Consider the following 27,769-nt stretch of genomic DNA (forward strand, 5'->3'; position numbering starts at 1 on the left):
AATCGATAAGGCTACCCTTCGATCCAAGCATACATTTTTTATATCCATATCAAATGCTCGATTCGACTAATGCATAACCCTGTCACCAATCAACAACGTCTCAAAACTAGGGCTGTAAACGAACTGAACGAACACGAACGAGAGTTTGTTTATGTTCGTTCGTTTAGATTAATGAACGGTTCACGAACGGATAAACGAACATAATGGTTTGTTCTTGTCCGTTTGTTTGTGTTCATGAACATAAGTGAACGAACAAAAGTTGTGTGCATACTAAACGAACGAAACTTTCTACTGAACTGTTCATGTTTCGGTTCATTTACGTTATTACTCGAAACCAAATGTTAAAACAATACGACTTTGTGACGACCGACTCTTATCCAAAAAACAATAATGTCTTGCCACTCCCAACACAACCACTACCACCACCACCACTGCTTCCAAACCCTCCACCGGTGCCCCATTTCCTCAACATCTTCCATACCCTTCACGCGCCGCCACACGCGACCCATTTCTGCCTCCTCTCTTAACCACGACAAAATCCTTCGAACCCACAACGCCAAATCCACATTACTCCAAAACCCAAATGGGCCTTCTTACAATAATGAAGAAATTTCAAAGCTTTTGGACTTATCCATGTCAAGAAAGAAAACCCCGCAATTTCCGGGCTCAATTTATCTTCAATCTCAGCCAGAAATTAAAGATGTTATTAATAATAATAATGATGATGATTATGAAGTGATTATGAGAGCACTTGAGATAAGAAGGGAAGTGACAGTTGAGATTTTTAAAGAATTTATGATAAGAAAAGGCAGATTTGGGATTACTTATACGAATAATCTTGCTTCGAGATTGTTTCCGGTTTTTATTGATTATGTTATGATTCAAGCTGCTGCCTTGAAACGTTTGCCTGAATTTGCGAATTCTTCGTTTAATGTTCGTGCTAAAGCCTGCTTGGAAACCTCAAATGTTGTTCCTTTGATAAGGTTTATAGATTTTGAATACATGCTACTACTATATTTTATGCCTGTGTTTAATTTTAGTGTATAGTTTATTTACTCAAATAGATGCCTTAGCTTAAATGTAGTTAAATAGGGAGATGGATTTCTGTTTAGGTTACGTTGGAAAAAGTCGAGTGCTTTTGGCTCCGACGTATGTGGTCTAATTGATACTTCCATGGCCGTTTTTGGGATTTTTCCTGGCCATCCCAAGGTGTTTTATCTAGGGGCCTTGGTCTTTCCAAGACCTTGCGGATGCCTTACCATTAAGCTACCTTGAGATGGTTGGCTTAGATGTAGTAAAGCTCGTATACATTCTTATTCACATATCATCCTTGTCAAGAAAGTAAACATCCTCAGAGTAAGACGTCATGAAGGTCTCACATTATCCTTGGTTTGAAACCTTTCTGGGTTAACGCCTTGTATTAGCCAAGGAAGTGTCTGGAAACGGCCACTTGAATATTGATTAGACCACGTGAAATTTATTAGGTCTCACATTAGATTTTATTTTTTTATTTTTCAACTTTCTACTTTGTTATACTAAATTTTCAGTTTCAATGATATTGTGAAGTAGCTACTGCAAATTATCTAAAAAGCATCATATTTACAATCTTTTTTCACTTTGATGTTTTTATGATGTTGAGTTTTCCTTGCATAAGGTTAGGTTGTCCTTCATCATGTAAGGATAGACCAATATGGTGCCAATTTGCATATGGGAAATATTTTTGCCTGAAGGGATTTGTAATCTTGTAGGTGGCTTAAACACAACGGATTGTCATATCCCCAAATTGGGAAGCTAATTTGCAATTCAAGAGGGAATATTGAATCGATCAGGAATACTGCAGACTGGCTCAAGTCAATTCATGTGACTGGGAGATTTATAGGGGTTGCATTACTTAGAGCTGGAGAAAATGTATTAGAACGCAACATTGAAGAGTTGGATGATATTGTTTGGTGTTTGGAGAAAAATGGGGTTAAAAGGGAGTGGATGGGTTATATTGTTAGTAGGTGTCCCGAGTTGTTGACTTTTAGCATGGAGGAACTGAAAACTCGCATGAGTTTTTACTTTGATATGGGTATGAATGAGAAAGATTTTGGGACTATGGTTTTTGACTTCCCCAAAGTGCTTGGGTTCTATACCCTTGAGGAAATGAATGAAAAGGTATTCAAGTTTTATTGTTCAAGTCATGCATTTATAGTTAAAATGTGGATTAATAATTTAATATGCAGACTGAGGGTGTAGGTAATGAGTGAAAATGGGTCGGGCCAGGGTAGGTTGACGTAATATTCGAAATATTACATTTTAAAGACAGTAAGCGTCTTAACTATGATTATAAAAGTAATATTAGTATAATATTAATGTTATTTTTTAAATAAAATGATTGTTGAGGTTATAGCCTTATAGGCACTATAAACAGAGTTACAGACCTTTGGCAACTTTGCCCGCTTGGTATTTGACTCTTGTGATCCCATTAGAGATAAAACAGAACCCATATCAATCCGTTCTTAAGTAAATGGGTCAAAGTTACCACCTCTAGTTTATTTTTTCTTTATACATATCCTATGTGGAAGTATTTATTTCCTTATGCTGTAGTCTCTATGTCCGCGTAAAGTGGTAAACTTTAACTATAAAGTTGAACAACCTAATCTTTCGATTGGAGATCTACATGAAATCTTTTGTGCTGTTCTTACTAATTGGATTATGTGGAAGTGATCAAACTGTATAGTTAAATTGTTGGCATAGAACCAATAGTGGTCTTTACTTTCTGTAGAGTAATACTGATAAATGAATGAGTACAATACACTCTGGTTTCAGGTTGCATACCTAAAGGAATTTGGACTTGGTAATGAAGATGTCGGGAGATTACTTGCATTTAGACCACAATTAATGGGATGTAGCATTGAAGAAAGATGGAAGCCTCTTGTTAAGTACCTCTATTATCTTGGAATTTCTCGAGGTGGTATGAGGAGAATTCTTACTGTTAAGCCCATGGTCTTTTGTTTTGACTTGGAGACCAATATTGTTCAAAAGGTATGATTGTTATTTCTTTAGATAAAATATTATTACTCTTTATCCCTTTTTGAAAACTGAAAGTTAAAACTTGACTTTTTGGTTCAAAATGAAGATACATAGTCTATGCATGGAAAAGGTTGTTTTTATGTTTGAATGAAGCGGTATAACAAATGAAGTTTTAGATATTTGCTCACTATAGTTATGGTTACTATATTTGCTCACAAATGAAGCTATTTATTGTTTCAAATCTTTTTTCTATAATTTTATTGACATTTTAACTTTTAAACTTGAAGGTGCAATTCTTTCGTGATATAGGCGTTCAAGAAAGTGGAATTGCCAGTATGCTTGTCAAGTTTCCATCATTACTAACATATAGCCTATACAAGAAGATACGGCCTGTGGTATATACCAACACCCTTTCTTTTTGCTTCTCTGGTATACGATTCTGTAAAATTATTATAATTATTATTCTTTTTGTCATATAACTTGCCTTCTGCACTCCCTAAAACCAGGAATAGCATGAAGGGCACGGTAAAAGTGTGAACTGTGAACATGCAAAAAACTAGACTATGCAGTCAAACATCAACTATATTGATGGTTACCAAAGATCTTTGTATTAGAGGCAGCAATTTCAACTCTTTTACTGTCAAAAACTTATATTGTGCTATTGTTATATGTCTAAGGGGGTCACACGGATAATATAAATATAGTTGTGTTCAAGGAAACTAGTCAAATGGGTTAAAGGGGTTCAAATGCTTTTATAATTGTACATGATACGCTGATTATATATTAAAGAACAAAGTATTTGGATGGAAAAAGAAAGTTTTTCGGGTTAACTAACGTGATCGATTCCATAAATATTTGTTTTGCCATGTCATTTATCTGCTCTTTTTCTACCTCTACTTGGTTTATGGACATTGTTTGGCTAAAATGTGGCAGGTAATATTTTTGTTGACGAAAGCTGGAGTTTCCCGGACAGACATTGGAAAGGTGATAGGGTTGGGGCCGGAGCTCTTGGGATGCAGCATATCAAAGAAGTTGGACCCTAATGTCAAATACTTTTTGTCTATTGGCATAGATATTACAACTTTAGGTGCTATGATTGCAGATTTCCCTATGTTGCTTCGGTACAATATTGACATCCTTCGCCCAAAATATCGATATCTAAGAAGAACCATGGTCCGCCCTCTGAGTGATCTCATTGAATTTCCACGGTATACTCTAGATCTAAATATTATATACCTGTTAAAGTAGTATTGCTTGCACAAAACTGATAGTTTGTTTCAAGTGTCATCAGAGGTACCAAAATGAGTGGGTTGGGTGGGTTAAATAAGGGGTTGCCATTGGTGGAGGTGGGTAGGATCGGGCGGGTTGGGAACACTTTGAAATTTTGAATAATAATGTTTTAAAAGCTTTTATGTATTGAAAATACTCCTCTTTTGAGTTTTGACAACTTTCAACCCACTTCTTAGCATTTTCTTTAACCTTGGACCGCTTTCAGATAAAACCTAACCCATATTTGACCCGGATATAAGTAAATGGGTTGAAATTGCATCCTCTAGTTGTCAAATTGTTTTGTTTGGTTTGCTTAGATTCCATGGGAGAGTGTTTTACTCTGTAGTACGATGAAATGCACTTTGGCTTTGAACATCAAATGAGTTGCTTTTTTTAAGATTTTGATTAATATGGACATGTGATGTATTTGAGCAAAAGTATCTTAAAGGTGATTGATCCAACACATTGATGAAGGTAAGGCTTTTTTTTGCAGTTTTTTTAGCTATTCTCTTGAAGGTCGAATTATACCCCGGCACAAGATTCTCATGGATAATCATGTAAATTTTAAGCTTCGTTACATGCTCTCAAGCACAGATGAGGAATTTCTTAAAAAGGTAGAGGTCGCGATTCAAAGGCGCAAAATGTTCGAATCTGGATTCTCCAACAACATAGATGTAGAATCTGCAACTGATAACTCTGAAGAGGATGAAATTGATGATGACTTTTCAGAAAATGAACTTGAAGATGAATTTTCTGTAGATGAAATAGTGAATTGACTTTTCAATTATTAGTGATGTATTTCATGGCTAGCATATATATTATGTATATTTGTATATAATGGTTTGTCAGATGTAATTTTAGTACAATTTATTTTCATCATACGTTTTTTTCTTGGTGGTTTCTCATCTATTGACTAAAATCAATCATGGTTTTAGTTATCTTTTTCTAGGCAATGCTCATCATGATTTAGTTTTGGATGTTTGACAAAAACACGCCAAAAACTTATTTTAAGCCATTTAGTTTTGCTTTTGGATCTTTGTTAATATGTTAGAGATTTATTTGCTAATTATTACAATTTTTTTTCTTGATGCAATCCCTTTACAGTGTCTATAGTACATTTTGCACCGTATTTACACAACTGTATGAACTAAAAGTTAATGGTTTTACAAAACTAAAGAGTTGCTTGATCGGATTCTATATTTGGTCTGAAACTTTTGGTATGCTATAAACGAAGATCTAGTCTTTTGTATCATCTGGAGATGACTGGGTCAACCTCAGAATGATCATAAGAGGACACTGAAAATGCTGGATCTGTTTGAACCGTGGAAGAGTATTGACTTTGAGTTTGAGTGTATTTTCCCTCGCGAAAGTCTCTCATAGCTTTGAATCTCAAATCTTCCGAGTAACCACTTGTTTCTGGGTCGAGCTCTGGGATACATGTTTGACCTTCAAGCATACTCACTACTTCTGACATAATGGGCCTTATAGACGGAGAACCATTTGTGCACAAGAGAGCTACTTTCACCACGATTTCCGCTTCTTCTTTGTTGATTTGAGAACCCAATTTCTCATCAAATAGCTCTTTGTAGTTTTTGCTATTTTGCAACTGACAAGCCTGCAAAATGTCCATATCGTTTTTAAGACTATCTCAGATGACTTTAAGGTCCAACAGACTAATTCCAACTTGTTATTTTTTAGAAGAACCACATGCTAGTTTATTAGTTTATGGGTGGATATTTTTACCCTTGTCGTGATGTAACCACGGTGTGTATGTCTTTGATCGATGATGCACACCATGGTTAACTTATTCAATGTAATTATCCCTTAATCAGTTAATGTGTTATTAGAAAGAGAAATTGACATACCCAATCTAAAAGACATATACAGCCATCACCAGGAATATAACTCGTGTTGTTCTTTCCGCTCACAATCTCCAAAGCCAACACCCCAAAGCTGTAAACATCCGCTTTGTCACTCAAGAAACCCCATAGTGCATACTCCGGTGCCATATATCCTCTACAGATAAATCAAGGTATCGTTAAAATAGGAAAAAAAGAGGCTATGACAACTGAAAACCATAATCTACTTAAAGATGAAATGCAGTGGTGGCTAAATATCCAAGTTGTGTAACAGGTCAATACGCGTAATCTTACTATTGGTCTAAATGGGTCATGTTCGGTCCAATTTTTCAATCATATCAGTCCCTTTTTCCAGCTGAAGCATGATTGAAAAACTGTCTTACAACAGTTAAGATTTAATAAAGGCAGTTAGAAGCATTATTGCATTCGAATGAGTTTCAACCTGTTTCACATACTCCTTGACCTATCTGACAGTTTGTTTTTTTCAGTTAAATCTTGTGCTTAACCCGTTTGCACATTAACGATAAAACATATAACCCGAATAGTTTGTTGATATTGGCAAAAACAAACAGATAAAGATTTTAAGAATTACATTGTTCCTGCGACACGAGTGCTGACATGAGTTTGGTCCTCGTCACTTAGCCTTGCTAACCCGAAGTCTGCAATTTTCGGATTCAGGTCTTTATCAAGAAGAACATTAGTAGCTTTGATATCTCTATGCACAATTTTGAGCCTTGATTCTTCATGAAGAAAAGCTAAACCTTTAGCTATACCAATACAAATCTTAAACCTCATTGGCCAATCCAACTTCAGCTCGCTGTTATTCAAACCTATAGAACGTAATGTTACTATTAGTAACAAATGTACAAAAACAAACTTACTTACTTTTCAATTTTATTACATGGACTTCAAAATTAAAAAGGAAATGTAAATCCAAAAAGTGCATCACAGTTCAAATTGCTGTACAGAATGCTAGTTTAGAAAGCCTAAGAAAAAAATGCCTTACAAGGTCAAAACAAACTATATTTTGATCTTGAATCAGTTTAAATGTATAATTTTGATAATAGTGAAATATGACATGTATGTATACTGTTTGAGAAAGAGCCGGGGGTGGGGGGGGGGTGGGGGGGGGGGTGTACTAACCAAACAAAGCATTGGAAAGGCTATTATTTTCCATGTATTCGTATACGAGCATCAACTGATCTCCTTCAATGCAGCATCCATGAAGCTTCACAAGGTTCGGGTGTTGTAAACAAGATATCACGCCAACTTCATTTAAGAATTCTCGATTCCCTTGTCTTGATTGGGATGAAAGCTGTTTTACTGCAATAACTGTTCCATCAGACAATGTACCCTGCACCAAACCATACACAAAACAGTACAAAACTTGAGAATATATACATCGAATTAAAACGCCATGATGAGCAGTGCACCTATCAGGTCAAAGCGTGTAGTTTTTGTATGGTTAGAAACAGGTGAGGCCAAGCAACAACCACCCTTTGTATTTTCTTTTCTAGAATTTATACGAAAACTATATTGTTACACTGAATATTTCAATAAAAACGGTTTACCAGGTTTTATGCATTATGAACACACTTTGGTTCACATTTGACAGGCTTGACCATCTTGACCCACTCAACTCGTTTTCATTTTAGCTCATTTAACCCGAGGAGGCAATGCATAACCCCAGTTTACCCATTGATTGATAAATGGGTCCAAACTGTTACCACAAGATATGAGTGATCATTTTGTGCCATAGTATTACCTTATAAACGGGGCCAAAACCACCTTCTCCTATCTTGTTTGTAACATTGAAGTTACTAGTGGCAGATTTTAATTGCTTTAACGAAAATGAAATCGTTTTAAACTCCATTCCTTGCAAAACTGCTCAACAGAAGATTACAGCATGAGTAAATAACGCATACATTTTGTGAACATGCGATCACATACATCTAACTTGTTATCTCTCTATGGCTCTATCAAATATACGGTTATCAACTTTAATGATAAAAGGGAACATATTTCAGGTTAAAATTCAAATATGAACTCTCTGTGTTCAAAAGAAAGATTCTACACCTATAAAAGAAGAGTCTACTTATCGTTGAACTGGGAAAGATGTCACGTATTAATTTTGAAAACTACAATAGAATCTTTTACACAATTGGTCCTTAAAAGACAAGAAGTGCATCATAACTTTTGTAAATAACGTTATTATTGGACTTCCAAACTTTTGGATTATAGATAATTGATACTTGCGAGTTGTGATTATATAGCAGCTTGTGTAATATTATATTTATGGGCATACAGTTAATAAAAAAGACGGACTTGCTTAAAAATGTAACTGATCCATACCTTTATCTTTCCGTTTATTGTGTTTTAAAGAGCGTCTCCACCAGACTATGGCCAACACTAACAAAAAAAGACATGCCGCCCCTATAGCAATACCAACATAAGCGATTTTCTTATTTTTCTTCCCTCCAACTGAACAAGTTTTGAAATCTGCCACAAAGAGTTCATCCATGTAAGCTCCCTAGTCAAGAATCAAAATACTAGATACCCATATACCACATGTAATTTGCTAGCTTAACCTACAGCAATATAATACAAAACATATCCCTGATGTTGTTTCAGGTGACCAAAGACTACATTTAAACGGCAACTTACAAGGGTCGACAGATATAGCTGATACAAGGGGGCCATAAACTCCTCTTCTTGGAAAGCGTGTTGTCCCTTTACCGGCCCAGTAAAAGCGTATCTCTAAAATGTTATTTGTTACACTAGCATTAAACGGAATGACCACCGGGTTTCCCCTTCCATTAGACTCATCGTCAATATTAAAGTTTTTTTTAACCAGTTGCCCCTGCATTACATACAAGATCCCGTTAGCCATTTTATTAACCAGGGGGAATGCACATATTCATTCACAGGGTTAAATTATATAAAAAGAAGCCAGATTTTATCTATATTCTAATTTGGGTAACCAACTTTTACATCACAACCCTCAAACTCTGAAAATTCTGATCCAAGATAGTTTTAATCTTACACTTTTTATTTTTTATTAAAAAAATTATATCAATTTGGAATGCAAAATAACGATGGTTACATAGAATGGAATTTTAACATCCTAATTTTAGCACTCTCATCAATATTCATCACCTGAATATAAATATCAAAAATTCGCTTGCCAAGGCTTCGATATGTACTATCATTACTGAACTGTATTTCAGCAAAGTGTAGATTCACAGCATATTCTCCGTTTTCCAAACAATGGCTAAAGTAAACAAGCGAAAGTGGAGAGAGACGTGCAGTTGTGTAAACAGAAGATAGGCTTGTTGAATTGTCCAACGTTGAAATGTATCGGGTGTTTTGGTAAACATTGTCATCCATGAAGTCACCAGTACTACTGAATCCCCAATTCCTATTGCTTATGTACAATCGAGATGAACCACCATCAACATTTGCATCTCCTTCGTACACAACATCTCTATTACTTTCTTTCATTGTTAGATCACTTCCACCACTATTAACATGCATTGAACATTCATCTGCGATAGATGAAATAACGTTGAGAGGAACGACATCAATTTGGTGGTATTAGTATCACAGTAAGATTAATGTTAAAATTGTTATCTTTTTGCTTAAAATACTCATACTAATCTGAAGTTGAAGTTACTCTACTTAATCTCAAAAGTAAACCATATCTTTAGAGGTGGCAAAATGGGTGGGTTGGATAGCGGTTAATATTTGAATAAGTTAAAAAGAGCTCTGATCAGGTTAGGTTAAACACTATCTGTACAAGCTTTATAATCAGTGTGTCAGATATGATTACAAAAAGTACATCAATTCAATAATTATTTCAGCTCCAGATTATAAATAGTAACCCAAATCGACTCAGTTATAATTACATTTGTCCACCTCTTTCTCGGCTCAGTTAATAGGAATAAAGTTGACAATGATCTGTATATACAGCAATAATTCTTTGAATTGCAAAAGTTGTCTATTCACCTAACTATCCTAGCATCTGATCTTCACATAGCGTTAGCGACAAGTTCATTGAGAAACAAAAAGAAGAATTTTTGACGGTGCAACCTATTTTATAACACCAGAGTGATACTAAACTAAAAAAACACGATAATGATTACAGTTTGGAGAGATAAGTGATCTTCCTATGTCATAATACTTGATTCAATCCACCACAGCCCAAATGATCTATATTGATATTAATCCTAATAGCAATAAACATACCCTAATATATATCTGAAGCACAAATATCTAATAAATACTAATATGCTTTGGTAAAATTACTTACATCTTGGACATTTGATATCATCTCTGCATGCAAGTATGTCCTGTCTGTTAATAGTATACATTAAAAAGCAATCAACATCATATGCCAAGAACAAAAGAACTTGAGTATCTCTTCATGACTTAACAAATTAGTAAAATTACAACTATAGGCATATTAATAACTACAACTGTCTTACAATGGGTTCCCTGTTGAAGAGCTTTTAAACAAGTTGATGTATGTATTCCTGATAAAAGTTACAAAGCAATGAGTTAGTTAATAGTATAACTTGGATTTGCACAGGCTCCTCGATTCGACAAGAGCAAGAGAGCCCAGTCACCAAAGAGTAACCCCAGGGAATACTACAAGTGTTTGCTAAAAGGGTGTTTGGAATGCACATCCAAACACCTGCTAAATATAATACTGAGCAAGAAAAGCATCCATACGTGTTTTGTCGACATGAGGGTCGATTAGGTCCTTGCCATGTAAAATTGTTGTAGGAGAGGTCACTATATATCAAAAGTATCTGTCAGTTTTTTGATAACTATAAGCGATAAACATAATCATTCAGAATTTAACTTACATGCTCGCTCCATTTATCAATAGCGAGTCTGGTATGTCTCCAGTTAGCATGTTACCCGTTAAAAACCTATTCAGAGAAGCATTATATTTTAGATGAGCCAAGTTTATCCCGAATTTGACTGGCTAAACTTAATATAATTGCACTTACACAAATCTCAAGCTCCTCCCTATGATGTTTGGAGATATTCCGCCTACCAGCCTGTTATAGCTTACGTCCCTATCAAAACAGAATTGAAATCCCACAGGATTCATACAATCGATTATAGTTAAAGGGACATCAATTCATACAATCGAAACAGAATTGAAATCCCACAGGATTCTCTTATATGACTAGAAGTGACAAAAGTGGCGAGATCAAAACAGGAAACTATATATGAGTAAGGTCAGTTAGACCAGAACACTTTTATGCAAAATTTTGAAGTTTAAGTATTCCAACTTGATTTGAAAACTTATATTAGATCAAAAATATTACAATAATCTTGTTTCGAGTCTAACATAACTCAGGTGGTATATCCCAATGGGAACACGTTTCATTTTCATTTTATTTATTTAACCTCTATGAGACATTCTAGATCATTCAAAAACTGTATCGACCCATTCATAAGTGGGTCGAAACTGTTTATAACACAATCTTCAAAGTCATCTACTCTCATTATATTAGTCAGATGTTCAACATAATGACTTTTGTTCACGGTAATGACTATCCTAAATTGAGTTCGTACTTGCAACATTTCAGTTACCATTTCCACAATTTATATTGAAAGGTAAATAAAATAAGCATTTCTTGTATACTTACAACAATTCCAGTTCCCTGAGTTGCCAAACATAGGCAGGCAATTCTCCTGAAATGTTGCAATTTCTCAATACCCTAAAACCAACAATGAAGCTTGTCAAAAGCTGTACGCCTAAACATAATACTCACTACACCTATAAAGTATAATTAGAAATTTGTACGTACAATCTTATTAATCCACTGGCATTGTTAATTTGAGGAAATCCCTGTGCTGGTCCAGGCAAGTCACCAATCCTCCTGAAATACATGACACGGCTAGATAATCAACTTGGCCATGAAAACTAGAGGCTGCCATTTCGTCCATTTAATGGATCGACTAAGAAATAATGCTATCTCAAACCGGTCAAATCATTTAATATATCTAAAAGGAATATGCGCTAAGCCGTTAAATGATCTAAATGTCCCCCATGGTCTACTAGAAGTATAAGTCTGGATTACATTTATTCAACGATTCAAAATATTACCATACAATTCTGTTTTTTTTTTTTTTTTAAAAATTAACTGAGGCAAATTATTTATTGAGGAAATCAAAAAGGGACAAAAAAGTGTTTGAGTGCAACTCAACTGATTCCTGTGTTGACCTATGTTGACCCATTACCCAACCCACTATTTTGCCTTGCCACCTCTACTTGCTAGTTGCTTCAAGGAGAACATGTGCAGAGGTAGCTCAACAGTACTATGAGACTAGGTGATCGCTTTATGCCTCCAAATTTTTAAGGCCTCATAATTTTGTATATTAGACTTAGTGTTTGAATTTTGGATTGAGTATCCTTACATAATTTGTATTGCAGTAATGTCTTTTTTATTTTTGCATCAATATCTGCATATTTTTTTTATTATTTGTAGTTCAATAACAAAAGATGAGCTACTTTTTTTTTACTTTAGTTTATATGGTAATGAACTAGGCCCCCAAAATTGATCTCGTCTGAGGCCTCCAAAAACCTTAAGCCGCCACTGCAGATGTGCTAATGTAGTTGGAAATATTAGAAGAGGTTTTTTACTTACAAGTCGGTTAAACTCTCAAGGGAAGATACACTTGAAGGAATGGGTCCCTTCAGTCCACTCGCAACCATTTCACTTAAGAAAGAACAAATATGATCAATAAGAATATATACATGATGTAATGAGATAATTCATTTAATCCGTACGAACGATTAGTAATCTTACAGTCTTGTGAGGTCTCTCCAGTTCTGTATGAAATCAGGTATGTACCCACTGAAGTTGCAATCATTTATCCTGCTGTATTTCAGAAGAAAGATATATTGGTTCCAATATTAAAACAAAATTGGTGAAATCGTTATAGTTGAATCTTATATTATCTATTAAGTTAAACTTTGAAAACTAATCAATTCTAAGGTAAAAATTTTTAGAAATGTAGCATTTTGGGAGTAAGGGAAGACTATATGGCTAGAATGTGAAATAGTTACAAATTTGTTAAGTTTCTTAGATCACCAAGAGCCGCTGGCAACGTCCCTGTAAACTGATTGGAGGACAGCATCCTGAAATTTAAACAATAGTAAATCTTTTTTTTTTTTTTTTGTGAAACAATAGTAAACTAAACCAACTTAACTCAGAAATTCGAACAAGTACAATCGATGGGAAAAGATATATATATATATGGGGATAACTTGGATGATGTTATCTTGGATGATGTTGCTCTCACAAACCATTAAAATCATGGGGGCTTTTTGACATGCGTAGAAAATGATTTAAGTGAGTTTGTGAGAGCAACATCATCCAGCAAAGATGATGTTGACATCATAAATCATTTTCCATATATATATCTATACTCCTTTATAAAGATTATGCACCCCTTTCAAAATAGAAATAGTTACTCATATGTCACATACGAAATTACTAAATTGCCCCTTAATAAAAACCCAATATGGAAAGAGTTTTATAAATTAACAACTTTGCCCTCAAAGAATTAATTTACACCATAAACCCTTATTTTAATACTTAACACTTTAAGACTTTATCTTTTAAAAATTTCCACCTACACCACTTGACACTACCACCACCAATAGTACCATCACCGACACCACTAGACCGTTTTTTCCACCACCACCGCCGCATTGCGCGGGTACCATGCTCGTATATATATAATATATATATATATGGGAAAACTTATAATCAATAGAATAGTAAACCGTACAAAGATTTCAAATTGTATAATCTCCCAAGTTGAGAAGGAATGGTTCCTGAAAAGTAGTTTCCCTCACAGTCCCTGCAAACAAAACAAAAATGTAGATACATCAAAGATTTCGAGAATAATTCACCGTGATGGAATAAAAAATAAATCAAGATCACCTACAGCTTTGTGAGAGTGCTAATATTCCCCAGTTCAGGTGGGATTTTACCCGTTAATCGATTACCAAGAACAGAACTGCATTATGGTTAATGTTACAAAGTTGCTTCTATAGAAGAGGTTCCGATAACCATGTGAATAATAAGAAGGAATCTCACATTTCTTGTAAACGTGTCATACCCCATTCTGGTGGTATTGTACCGTTTAAGTAATTGTAAGCAAAGTCACTACAATGATATCAAATATAGGTCAGCCTCGTTTATATGTTAGAATTGAACATAATTATGTTTTTCTTTCCTTCATAATGTATGAGCTCACATTGACTTGAGGTAGGGAAGTTTCATCAATTCAGGTGAAAGAACACCAGCAAGACTATAAAACTTCATTGTTCTGTATATAGGAAAGATATATAAGCGTAAAGAAAATGGTGATATAAATTTGATAATGCGGTTTGTTTAAGACAAGAGTACTATACATCCTGACAACATGACAATCCGAGCTGTTGGTGATACTGCAATCGCATCCAATACTGGCATTAGCTTCCTGAGAGATTATTGGCACTTCAAGAATGAGATCAAGATTGCAAGTGTCACCGTTGAAACTCCAACTAGTTGCACCCATTGTCGTAAGAATGCTTTTAACTGCTGCCACTGAATCAAATTAACAGACAAACACTTTGTGAACATCATGTAAGTGACATGCGGTGGTTTAATAAAGGCCTAGGGAGCGAAAAACGTTACAAGCCTCTTACCAGGGTTGACCAAATAACGGGTCTAACCACACAATACCACATTTTAACAAATTAAGAAATTCCAATTTAAACAAAATACAAGATGATAAGGTTGAATAAACCGAAATAATGAATTTTTGTATAGTTATTTAACCGCAGGATTTGGCCTGCGAGTTAACTTATATGCAGTTCAAAACCTGCAAGTTGAGTAAACACAATCAAACCCTGTTAGTTGACCAAATCACAGTTCAAACCTTGTGATTTGATTAACTCACATCAGCAAAAAACAAGGAAACTTCACGCCTAGCCCTGTGATTTTTTTGGCTACAACATGAAAACGCATAACATGTTTAGTCGGGTTTTTGGTTGCCATGAAAACAATCTTTGATCTTATATCTTTTATTTGGTAAAAGACCAAGAAATGTACCAATCGTCGCAGGTCTTTTTTTTTTTTTTTATCTAACATTGACTCCATTCTTATTTATAACTTACCATCTTCTAATTTACCCATAAACATAACAAAAGGTGTCAAAATGGGCGATCCGGCTAGGTTGGTTTCCTTATTAAACTAACTTACTTAAATCATACAACCTAAATTCACCTTTTCTGAAATAAGGTGATCTAAATCATTACCCTACATGACTCATAAAGTATTTCCACTAATGTATGTAACCACCTAAGGCTATGTAAAAACTTCTCCACAGCCGAGACAAATCACACAAGCTTACATAAAGATGGTCTAAAACTAATGGATCACATATAAATATATCTATATCTATATATGATCACCAAATCACCAAAAGTATTAGCACTCTTCACTGTAAAAACAAAAGTTACCTTCCTGTTGTGGCACAACCGATTCAGCAAACTTGAACTGCACAAATAATGACATAAACATCAAAAGTAGTAAATCTTGTTTTGTCAACTCCATACTAGACACAAGGAAAAAATGGGTTTGACTTGTTAGTTAGAAAACGTATACATATGATATAAGCAGCCAATTAAATGATTTATTCATAGTACAATAGTTAAGTTGTTGGTTTCTTGGTTTTAAAATTTACATCATTATCATCATTAAGTATTATATTATATATATATATATATATACATATAGAGTTAAAATTAGAGAAAGTCAACAGCTGTGAGAAAAAAATTATGCAGTTGGATCCGGCGACATGAATGAAAGAAACATGCATGTGTTCATATCTATCAAGTGGGCATTGTTTGACTTAGATTGCGTGTATATATATATATATATATATATTATGAATATGAATTCATTCCGTCTTATATAAATACCCCTTGACAACGATATGGATACTAAATTGTCCAACATGCAGTATTCTACAACAACTTGCACTTGCAAACTGCTGACTACTGTATATTCTTTTCAAGGTTACTATGGAGTGTATATATAAAAGCTTCATGGGCCTAAAAAAGATAGATATTGCAGCTGGATGCATGTAAAGTCCGGGTTTCATGGTGGATAAATGGTTTGGCTGGGCTTATGGGTTGACCATATCATCTGGGCCAGTTCGGGACATAATGGGACCCTTAACTAGAGGTGTAAGAAGCGGTTAACCGATTTCGGTTATTAATTTTAATAATTGGTTTCGGTTATTTTTTGAAACAGTAATAATCGATTACGGTTAACTTGTACCGGTTAATAACCGGTTTCTAGGTTTTAAAACTAGAACCTATCTAACCGATTTCGATTAATAATAACCGGTTAACCGATACCAGTTAACCTATTCTGTTTCTTTTAACCGCCCATTATAATATTGAGAAAGTGGTGAACAATGTGAAAAAACAATCATTTCCAACAAGCCTAAGCGACAAACCCATATTCCGAAAAAACTTATATTCCAAATAAAACATCATTTTCTAAGCACAACAAATTTAATCATCCCAAATCTCAAAAACAACCAAAATTGATGTTGGATCGGATGAAATAAGCATTAATCTATATATAGTATAAATATATTGAAAACAAATGAAATAATCTGATAGTGCGATCTTTCTGATTATATATAAGTGTATGTATATAGTATGATTGATATTGATATATATATATATATAGATTTAATTAATAATATGTATATAATACGTGATTAACCGGTTAACCGGTTATTATTTGGAATAATTAACCGGTTATAGGTTAACCGATTAATAATCGGTTTTGGTTTTGAAAAGAGTAATCGGTTAGTAACCTACGGTTTCTGGTAACCTATAATCGGTTTTTACTATTCCGGTTATTAACCGATTTCGGTTACCGGTTACAAATCGATTCGGTTCGGTTAATCGGTTTTTTCTTGCACCTCTGCCCTTAACTAAATAATGTCTTACTGGTTCAATAAAAGAACTAGGTCCTGTTTGTCTTGCAAGACCAAATCAAAAATATTAAAATTGTAGTAATTCAAAGAAAACTCAAAATCATGAAAAGGACCATTAAAAGCTTTAATAGTACGTCTCCGACTACAATTAATGAAACGAACAGTCTTTTAAATCGGGAATGCATGAAAAGGCTGTTTCTACGTTTGAAATACGAGAGAAAATACTCTGTACGTTGTGGCGGTGAGATGGTAGAAATGATAGGTCATAGGAGGTGATAAATCATAAAGTGATAGCCAAATGTTTTAGTCGTACGGGCTTCGCCCTCGGATATAAAAATTCATCGAAAGTATATCGAATGACATTTCTAATGAAAAAACATGAAATTTTAAGAACACCCATACAATTTTTATAGTTTATCGATATACGGTTTTGAGATAAAAGATTTTGAATGAATTAGAGGAATAAAATAATTTTTGGATGAGAGAGGAAAAAATGAGTGGTTATGATTTGAGGAGGGAGAGAAGAAAATGAGTGCTTGAGAGAACAATAATGGAAGATACTTACATCAGATAGCCATTTTGAAAGGTCACTACATTACACAACCATTGAGTCATAGGTGACACTCAAATGCCATAATCCCATGAGTTTAAAACTTTTCAGATTTAAATTATCTTAAAGTCTGGACCATTATATTTAACATTATCAATCAAAATCATTCATTCAAAAGGATAATATGGTTATTTATTCACTTTTAAAAGGCTTTAGATTATAAAAGTTTTTTTCAAACGTAAGCTTAAATCAAAAACCTCTATTCGCATTTCTCTTTCTCTCTCTCCTACTTTTTCGTTGTCTCTAAACCAAAAGTTGGAAACCATTTTCTCATATCTATATCTTTTTCCCCTACAAAAGTGGTTTTAGGATGATTTTTAAACTAATTTTTAAATGGATTTAATCGGGACATATTTACACCTGCCGCTATGCTTGGTTACTATGCTGGTATTTTATTATATACATTTTGAGATGACTATAATAACACAATGTTATAAGGTTTTTGTTAGAAAGGAAAAGAAAATAATTCAAGTAATTCAAAATAAGTTAGTTTTTTAAGTTATTTTTTTTAAATGAAAATGAAATAATTCAAAAAAAGAAAAAATTTAGTTGTTCTTATTTAAAAGATCTTCTTCTTTTATACTCCCTATTAAAAAGAATAATTTCTCGTTAAAAGTTACAGGAAAGAAATCTCAAGAATACCCTTTATTAAAATAACATTATATACGATATATCTCTACCCTAAACAAAATAGATATATTATCAGTCTTTCATCTCAAAATAACAATATTAACCATTATATTAATTACAAGGGATATTTACTTATTTGGTCAAATTGAAAGTATGAGTTCTTGCTTTGGACTTCTTTTACAATAATTCCCAATTTAGTCAATAAAGCAGTGGTACACAGTACATAAGAACACGAAAATAAAATAAACCATTCATGCGCTAACACGTGGCCATTCCATCTCTCTTCTCTTTCATTTTTCTGTTTGTGACCTTCCTTCCCCCTGCCTTTCCTTCTCTTCATTTTCCCTAACCAAAAGCACCTAAAAATCTAACTAAATATATAGTGGAAAATATCCAAAATCTACCATTGGTGTAGCATCTCTACGAAACATGCGTCTGTGTTTGGCTCTTGTCCTACTATGAGCCTGCAATTGAGTAGTTGGCTACATTAGATTCCTGCCACGGTTGTTGGAGGTTGTCGAAGGTTCAACCAAAGAAAATAATCTTGCTTACTTTTCCATATATGTTTAGTTCATTGAAATACTATAAATAACTTAACATTATACATAAAAATGCTACATCACAGTGATATATATTAGGAACCACCAATGATGTGACAACCGTCATTTGAGCATACCGTCTGATTGTACTTTTTTGTCCGTCATTTCTGTGGCTAGTCATGTACGTGTCAGTATAGTTCGTCATTGGCCAATTTAGGGCTTGTACGTGTGATTTTGTAAGACATTAAGTATTAATGAAGCGAGTTATATGTTCATCCGGGTTCTAGTGCATTTAATACTTAGAGATTTGGTGCGAGTGTTCGAGTTCGAAGGAATACTAGTTGTCTTGTAGAAATGTCAAATAATCGGAAAATACTTAAAAATGAACTAATGAAATTATAATAATTAATTATAGTCATATTTATAACCGTTGGAAAGCTAGTCGAAAAATATATTCATTTATGTCATTTAAAATTTTAAATGGGACGTCGAGTCTCTTTAAGTTTGTGAGTCAAACGTATCAGGTTAAAGAGTCAAACTTGGGTTGAGAGGCTAGGAGGCTACTAACTCTCCCTACCTCTCATTTTCCTTATCATTTTTCACATATTCACTCTCTCTCCAAAAAGCCTTGCTACCCCATCTTTACTACCTGGACCAGTTTGTGATCGTGTTCATCGACGACATTTTGATCTACTCGAAGACAAAGGAAGAACATGCCGATCACTTGGGAAAAGTGTTAGAGTTGTTGAGAAAAGAAAAGTTGTATGGAAAGTTTTCCATGTGTGAATTCTGGTTAGAGGAGGTCCATTTCCTTGGGCACGTGGTGAACAAGAATGGCATCCAAGTGGATCCCAGCAAGATCGATTCTGTGAATACAAAATGTATGAGGCACATAATACTAGATACTCCGTGCACCCGGGCACAGACAAAATGTACTATGACTTGCGAGAGCTTTATTGGTGGCCTGGTATGAAGAAGGACATTGGATTGTATGTGAGCCAGTGTCTAACATGTCTGCAGGTAAAAGCTCAATATTAGAGACCTCCAGGGTTACTCGAACAACCAAGGATTCCTAAATGGAAATGTGAGGAAATTTCTATGGACTTTATTACAAAGTTGCCAAGGACAAGAGATGGTCATGACATGATTTGGGTGATTGTCGATAGGCTGACGAAGTCTACACACTTTTTGGCAATCCGCGAGAACGAGTTAACAAAGTCACTGGTAAGGAAGTACATAAAAGAAGTGGTGTCAAAACATGGTGTACCAGTGTCGATCATTTCAGATAGAGATACTCGTTTCGCTTCCAGTTTTTGGTGAGGATTTCAAAAGGCTTTCGATACAAGACTAGACATGAGTACAACATATCATCCTCAAACTGACGGACAAAGTGAGTGCACGATTCAGACACTCGAAGATATGCTGCGAGCATGCGCTATAGATTTTGGTGGTAACTGGGATACCCGCCTTCCTTTCGTGGAGTTCTCTTATAATAATAGTTACCACGTGAGCATTCAAATGTCTCCGTTCGAGGCATTGTATGGGCGAAAGTGTAGATCGCCAGTTGCATGGGCACAAGTCGGTGACAGTCAAATGATTGGTCCAGAAATCATTGAAGAGATGACAGAAAGAATCATTGAGATCAAAGAGCGACTAAAGATAGCACGTGAAAGAAAAAAGAAGTATGCCGATATCAGGCGTAGGCCTTTAGAGTTCAGTGTGGGAGACCGTGTACTACTGAGAGTTTCTCCTTGGAAGGGCGTAGTCAGGTTCATTAAATGAGGGAAGCTTGGGCCAAGGTACATTGGAACATTCAAAATCTTAGAAAGAATTGGTCGTGTGGCATATCGTTTGGAGCTACCAGAGGAGCTTAATGGTGTGACAACTGTCATCTGAGCGTGTTCTCCGATATACTTTTTCCAGTCATTTTAGTTCGTTCGTTTATGTACGTCATTAGACTTTAAGACTTTTTCGACGGAATAGGTGGACTTATGTTTTATTCGGGCTTTATGAGCATTTAGAAATTAGAAAAATTATGCGTGGACTCGAGGACAGGAGAAATACTAGTTGTCTTATGGAAATGTCAAATAAAATGAAATACTTAAAATTTAATCCATTAAAGATTTTATAAATAAATATAGTCATATTTATATTTGTTGGAAAGCTATTGAAAAGTTACACTTAAAAATGTCGACAAAATAATTTAACGGGTCTCGAGTGCTCTTGAATTATCGGGTCAAACTCATTTAAAGGGAAGTCAAAGGAAGGGAGCTAAGAATAATAAATAATTAAATAAAAAAAATAAAAATAAAAAGGAAAAGAAAAAGAAAACCTTAGTTGTCTAACCCTAGCCTCCCACTTCCTCCATCTCTTTCTCACATAACACACTCTTATCCTCCCTCTCCCTCTCTTCCTCCAATCCGGCCACCACTAACCACCGAACGGCCGTCGCTCAACCACCACGAATTTATCCTTCTTTTCTTATTTTCTTTTGAGTTATGGTAAGATTTATATAAATCCATGCATTAGATCGGTTTTTCTTCATCAAAATCGTGATTTTCTTTTATATATATAATCGGCTGTGTATATATATATGGATCCGACCTTCTTTTCTTACATATATATATATATATAGATCCGAAAAGATGCCATCTTTGAACATATAAATCGGTTTTACTATAAAAAAAAACTTAGATTTGAATCCGAAAAGTGTTACTAAAATATATGTATATTTCGGTTATTTATGAGTATATGTACATATATATATGCGAAATCTCTTTAGATCCGAAAAGTTTATACATTTCCATACTTATATCGGTTATATATTTATAAATATATGTTTAATCCGAAATCTTCAAGCCAAAGGAAATAACAGTCAATACCCAAACTGTTGAAGTGTGATCATTTTATTATAAATCGTATGTCTGGGAATAATTTAAGCCTACGGGGTCACACGAAATGATACGGTAACTCGATAATATTAATTGATATATTAAAGTAATATATTAATTAGTTTGATCACGAAATGATTAATTAAACATAATTAAAGGGTTAATTATAATTAATTGATTAAAGAGGATGATTAAAATGTGAAATTGGAAAATGGATTTGGACCCTAAAATGCTATTGGGGGGGGGGGGGGGGGGGCATAACAAGGGCCTTGTAAGCGTTTGTCTAACTTATTTTCCAAGCAAGATTAACCCTAATTAAGTCCTATAAATAGAGGCTTAATTCTTGGTTTTTCACATAAGCAATTCTCTCCTTTTTCTTCCTTTCTCTTTGAAGTGGCCAAAATTTCCTTTCATTAGGGAATTTCGACTTTGAAGTTTAAGGTTCAAGCAAAAGATTTGTTTGGTTTGTGATCGGGTACTAGCATACGTTATTCGGGGTGTCTGTTGTGCGATCGTAGAGGGGTTTTGCTTTAAACCCTAAGCATTAATAATAATCTTATTATTATTATCTTTATTGGAGCTTGCATAAGGTACACGACTTAATTCTAGTCTTTGTTAATTAATTTGATTGCATATATGTTTCGAATTCTTCCGTTGCGCTTACTCGTGATTATGTATGTTTATGTGTTCATATTCTAACAGTGGTATCACGAGCCACATATGTGATCTATTAATTACAAAGATCAAAACTTGAAGAGGGTTTAAGGGTTGGTTGATTTTAATTAATTGTTAAATAATTAAAAGGTTGTTTTTCTTTTTTTTTAATTAATTAAATCGGATCTTGATTAAATAAAAATTAGGGTTTTTTGTTTAATTAATGTTTTAACCTTGTTCAATGGAAATTGAAACCTCAAACAAGTTTTGAATTGTGAATTGACATGATTTATGTGATGAATTGCGTTATTATGTGTATCTTAATTATTTAAAGTTGTTAAATAATAGTAAAATCACAAGAAATTCATGCAAAATTTATTGTGATTTTACTGGATATATAGAGATATATTTTGCAAAGCATGATGATCCAATAATTAGGGTTGATTAGTAGATAATTATGTGACAATGTGAATTTTTCGTGTAAATTTCCTGATGTGCGACAGTTTACTAAAAAATTCATATCTTTTAATCGGTAATGAGTTAGAAGCCCAAATTCGGACTGTAGATTGTAGACTCATAGGGCTACAACTTTGTAGTTCTGGTCGAAAGCTGAATCTGACCAGAAACAGGCTCAAACTGGTCGTGAAGATACTGGAAATTTCCAGTCAGCATGTTTTATGTGTTTATGTGTTAAATTGTTAGTTATTTTGTTTAAAGGCTTACGCAATCAAGGTAACTTGATGCATGTGGTCCTCTTTTCCAGAAGGGGGGGCCGGGTTTAAACATATGCATGAACCATAGTGACCATGTTTAGGTGGCCTACCTTAACTTGTTACATGATTAAGTAGTTCGGAATTAGTAAAGTTTATTAATTTTTGCATTGTTTATAAGTTGTATAAAGGTGATGTAAAAATTGGTTTTTGAAAATAAACTTGACTAAGAACTATCGAAATAGAGATTTCATTAATAAAATTGGAGTCTTGCAACCTTGAGATACACCGGCTCACCCATTTGAACAAACTCTAAGAGAGGTATAAGTCGGAGTGCGCTAGCCTTCTAAAAGGGCGGGTTTTTAATCGCGTCCATCACAAACCTTTGCCCTTGCGCTTCTTTGTGCGTTCAAATGGAGCTACCGAGCTCTCTTGTGTTGTTAAGACTATACAAATGATTTTATTAAATATTATGTTTCGAAGATTATGCATGAGTCTTCAAACATAAACTTTTGATTCACATCAAATGCAATACCCATTTAAAGTTAAGTCAATGCCACCCACTTTGCTAAGAACACTTGCCAGTACTTTTTGCTCTACGTGAGACGTAGGTGAATTGTATCTCTTCAAGGTAGATTACCACTCGTTGTGAGACAGCGGTGGACTATTTACATGTTCTTAATTGGGCGACTTAAAACGAGTTAAGAGGTGAGACCTTAACCCGTGGCATAAGATGGGACAAAACATGTTGACAAAACACTTAATACCCCTTTACAGTGTTGTTGTAAGTCCCATAATTCTAGGAGTTTCATGAATGCAATTATAGATTCTCGATTACCTTTTGAATACCGTCATTTCTAGCAGATCAACTGATGAAATGATTGTATGTCAAGTTGGATCCTAGCCTTAGTGAAAGTAATTTGTTAGATGAATTTAACAAGGGTAAATTACATTTCTTAAGGATTAATTATCAAAAATACCGATAATTGAACTTTTGTTTGTTTTGAAGATGGCAACAACAAATCCTTCTCAAAACATACACCAATCGGCTTTCAGGTCGATGCTAGAAAGGAAAAGACTTTCTGGAGCCAAACTTCAATGACTGGTTTCAAGTCATTGATGAGCAGACACCGTTGTTCCGGGAGTGAATGCTTCAACTTGAAAGTTGGCTGCATACAATGCTCGGTATGATAAACACAATGAGGTTGCTTGTTTAATGTTGGAAAGCATGAATGCCGACCTTCAAAAGCAATTTGAGCATTCATTTACATGTGATATGCTCACTGAACTCAAGTCTTTGTACTAAAAGCAAGCCGGAATGTAATTGTTCGACCTAGTTGATCAACTTCATGACTTGCGACACGAGCATGGAACATCGGTTAGTCCTCAAGTACTCTATTGGAAGAGGTACTCATGGCCAATTGGAAAGGTTAAACTATGCTTATCATCTGCATATTACTATTGGCATGAACCTAAAAGCGGATTTTTTAGGAGTTCGTGCGCAATTGTAATATGCATAGCATGAGTAAAACCACACCTAAACTTCATGTCATGTTAATTGAGTATGAGAAATAGCTTCCAAGGAAATCTGCTACATCCCAAGTTCTTAGGATCAAGGGGGGAAAGGTCCAGAAAGCAAAACAACCATAAGCTAAGGGCAAGATTTTTGGTAAGAGAAAACAAGTTGTGTTTGTCTCAAAACCTTAAAAGACCCTTTTGGCAAAAGGAGCATACGGCTAAAGTATCTAGCTGAGTTGAATGTGAAAAAGAAGCAAGCTGGTTACGGCAAGTGCTTCAAGTATCTTCAAAATTGAATTATATGTGTTGTTATACAAATAATAATTCAATAGCAAAGAGTCAAGTTTAACTTGGACTCTAACTATCTTTGACATTGTCATCTTGTTTAATTTTGTCAAGAAAGGCATTTAAAGACTTCAAAGGGATGGTGTCTTACAATCAAATGATGAATCATTTGATAAATGCATGGATTTGACATTATCATTAGCAAGAAACGCATTGGAAATCTTCATTATGAAGAGATCTTGCAATCAAATGATGAATCATTTGATAAATTCCGTGTTTTTTGGAATTGTCGTTAGCAAGAAACACATTGGAAATCGTGTTTTTGAAGGGATCTTGAAATCAAATGATGAATCATTTGATAAATTTGTTATCGTTAGCAAGAAATGCATACTTCAAATTGAAGGGATCTTAAAATCAAATGATGAATCATTTGACAAGAGATCGTTAAATCAAATGATGAATCATTTGACAAATGCATGCCTTGTGGTTTCGGCAAGATGACAAGAATACCTTTTCCGCATAAAACCGGAGAGGGCTAAGGAATTACTTGGACTAATACATTCAGATGTATGTAGCCCATTTAGGCATGTGTCAAGGAAAGGCTAGCTACTTCATCATTTTTATGAATGATTTCAGTCATTATGGTTATGTTTAATTGCTTAAACATAAACATGAAGTCTTTGAGATATTCAATGAATTTAAAAGTGAAGTAGAGAATCAACTCAATAGAACCATCAAGATTCTTCGTTCGGATCGAGATGAAGAATACTTAAGCCAAAAGTTTAAGGATCATCTAAAAGCTTGTGGATTTATCCAAGAGCTTACTCCTATATAAGGGTATACTTGAAAGGAGAAATCGAACCTTGTTGAACATGGTAAGATAAACGATGAACCTTAAGACTCTCCCATTTCATTTTGGGATTATGCTCTAGAGATTGCTGCATGCATTCTCAATATGGTTCCAACTAAGAAAGTTGACAAGACACCGCATGAATTGTGGCATGGAAGTGTTCCTCATTTGTCTTACTTAAAGGTCTTGGGATGTGAGGCACTCGTGAAACGAGACACGCCTGACAAACTTGAATCCAGATCTGTCAAGTGCATCTTTGTAGGACACCCAAAGGAAACGATGGGTTACTACTTCTACTTTCCTACCTGAAACATTGTCAAAGACTTTTTGATTTGCTGAGTTCCTTGAAAGGAGACTCATATCTCAAGAGGAAAGTGGGAGGAATGTTGAACTTGATGAGCATCAAGAAGATGTGTCAACTTCTAAAGATACTAGAAATCTTCAACTTGGGGGGGAAATGTTCACATAGATGAATCTCTAGGTGACTACAAGTTGAAGATAAAGCGATTCCAGTTCGTAAGTCCTCAAGGACAATACGTGCTCGTGAAAGGTTAAATCTTATGATTGAGTCTGAAGAACACGTAGTAGGAGATTTGAATGAACCTCCTAATTTCAATGTTGCATTATCAGATCCGGAATCTGACAAATGGCTTGAAGCTGCGAATGTGGAAATGAAATCCATGAAAGACAATCAAGTCTGGAGCTTGGTTGACCTTCCGCCAAATGGTAGAACCGTTGGGTGCAAGTAGATCTTCAAGAAGAAGACCGACATGGATGGAAATATACACACCTATAAAGCTCGTCTTGTGGCGAAAGGTTCTACTCAACTCTTTGGAGTTGATTATGAGAAAACCTTTTCTCCTGTTGCGGACATTAGAGCTATTAGGATTATCTTAGCCATAGCTGCGTACTATGACTTTGAAATATGGCAAATGGATGTCAAAACCGCTTTCTTAAATGGTTTTCTAGACGAGGAAGTCTATATGGTACAACCAGAAGGTTTTGTCGATCCTAAATATCCCAACAAAGTATGCAAACTTCAAAGGTCCATTTATGGACTAAAGCAAGCATCAAGGAGTTGGAATAAAAGGTTTCATGAAGAGATCAAAAAGTTTGATTTTGTTCAGAATCCTGATGAGCCATGTGTATATCGCAAAGCTAGTGGGAGTAATGTTACTTTCCTTGTCTTGTATGTCGATGACATATTGATAATAGGAAATCACATTCCAATGTTGAAAGACGTTAAATCTTATCTTGGAAAGTGTTTCGCTATGAAAGACTTAGGTGAAGCAGCATTCATACTTCGAATCAAAATCTATAAAGATAGAAGTAAACGGTTGATCGGATTAGGTCAAAGTGCGTATATAGATAAGATCTTGAAGAGATTCAAGATGGAAAATTCTAAGCGCGGGAATTTGCCTATGCAAGAAGGACTTAATTTATCTAGCAAGAACGGTGCTTCTACACCTGAAAAGGTGGAGCGTGTGCAAAGAGTTCCTTATGCTTCGGCTGTGGGATCTATCATGTACGCAGAAAGATGCACTAGACCTGAAGTTGTGTTCGCTGAAAATATTGTTAGCCGATATCAGCAAAATCCCGGAGTGGATCAGTGAACTGCTGTGAAAAGTATTCTTAAGTACATGCGGGCTACTGAAGAATTATTCTTGGTGTATGGTTGAAATCCTGATCAAAATTCAAGTGGTAATAGAATTTGTGATGTTGGATTTCATGAAGATGAATCAAGAATATCAGTCGGGATACGTCTTCATTTTAAATGAAGACACGATGGAATGCTTTAAGCTAAAAGCAAACCACAGTTGCTATGGATGTGACAGAATCTGAGTACATTGTCGTCTCAGAGAAGATGACATGAAGGTTGTCTGGATTAGAAAGTTTATTTTTGGATTT

At 34.8% G+C, this 27,769-nt stretch overlaps 2 protein-coding genes across 2 annotated transcripts; one reads left to right on the forward strand and one right to left on the reverse strand.

Moving 5' to 3' along the window:
- Nucleotides 1-342: 342 nt before the first annotated feature.
- Nucleotides 343-5,173, forward strand: LOC122581638 (transcription termination factor MTERF2, chloroplastic). The gene is made up of 6 exons (XM_043753883.1): nucleotides 343-983; nucleotides 1,749-2,157; nucleotides 2,812-3,027; nucleotides 3,303-3,410; nucleotides 3,949-4,223; nucleotides 4,778-5,173. The coding sequence occupies exons 1-6, from the start codon at nucleotides 391-393 to the stop codon at nucleotides 5,058-5,060; spliced, it is 1,884 nt and encodes a 627-aa protein (XP_043609818.1). The 5' UTR covers nucleotides 343-390; the 3' UTR covers nucleotides 5,061-5,173.
- Nucleotides 5,174-5,319: 146 nt separating this feature from the next.
- LOC122581407 (probable LRR receptor-like serine/threonine-protein kinase RFK1) lies at nucleotides 5,320-15,768 on the reverse strand. The gene is made up of 24 exons (XM_043753635.1): nucleotides 15,679-15,768; nucleotides 14,587-14,761; nucleotides 14,430-14,501; nucleotides 14,270-14,338; nucleotides 14,118-14,189; nucleotides 13,959-14,030; nucleotides 13,231-13,302; nucleotides 12,971-13,042; nucleotides 12,809-12,880; nucleotides 11,969-12,040; nucleotides 11,807-11,878; nucleotides 11,159-11,227; nucleotides 11,012-11,077; nucleotides 10,875-10,937; nucleotides 10,628-10,675; nucleotides 10,453-10,496; nucleotides 9,300-9,688; nucleotides 8,808-9,003; nucleotides 8,496-8,642; nucleotides 7,909-8,027; nucleotides 7,287-7,497; nucleotides 6,736-6,973; nucleotides 6,150-6,300; nucleotides 5,320-5,899 (listed from the first exon to the last, which is right to left on the reverse strand). The coding sequence occupies exons 1-24, from the start codon at nucleotides 15,737-15,739 to the stop codon at nucleotides 5,534-5,536; spliced, it is 2,988 nt and encodes a 995-aa protein (XP_043609570.1). The 5' UTR covers nucleotides 15,740-15,768; the 3' UTR covers nucleotides 5,320-5,533.
- Nucleotides 15,769-27,769: the final 12,001 nt, after the last annotated feature.

Source organism: Erigeron canadensis, chromosome 9 (assembly GCF_010389155.1).
Source record: "Erigeron canadensis isolate Cc75 chromosome 9, C_canadensis_v1, whole genome shotgun sequence".
Taxonomy (NCBI): domain Eukaryota; kingdom Viridiplantae; phylum Streptophyta; class Magnoliopsida; order Asterales; family Asteraceae; genus Erigeron; species Erigeron canadensis.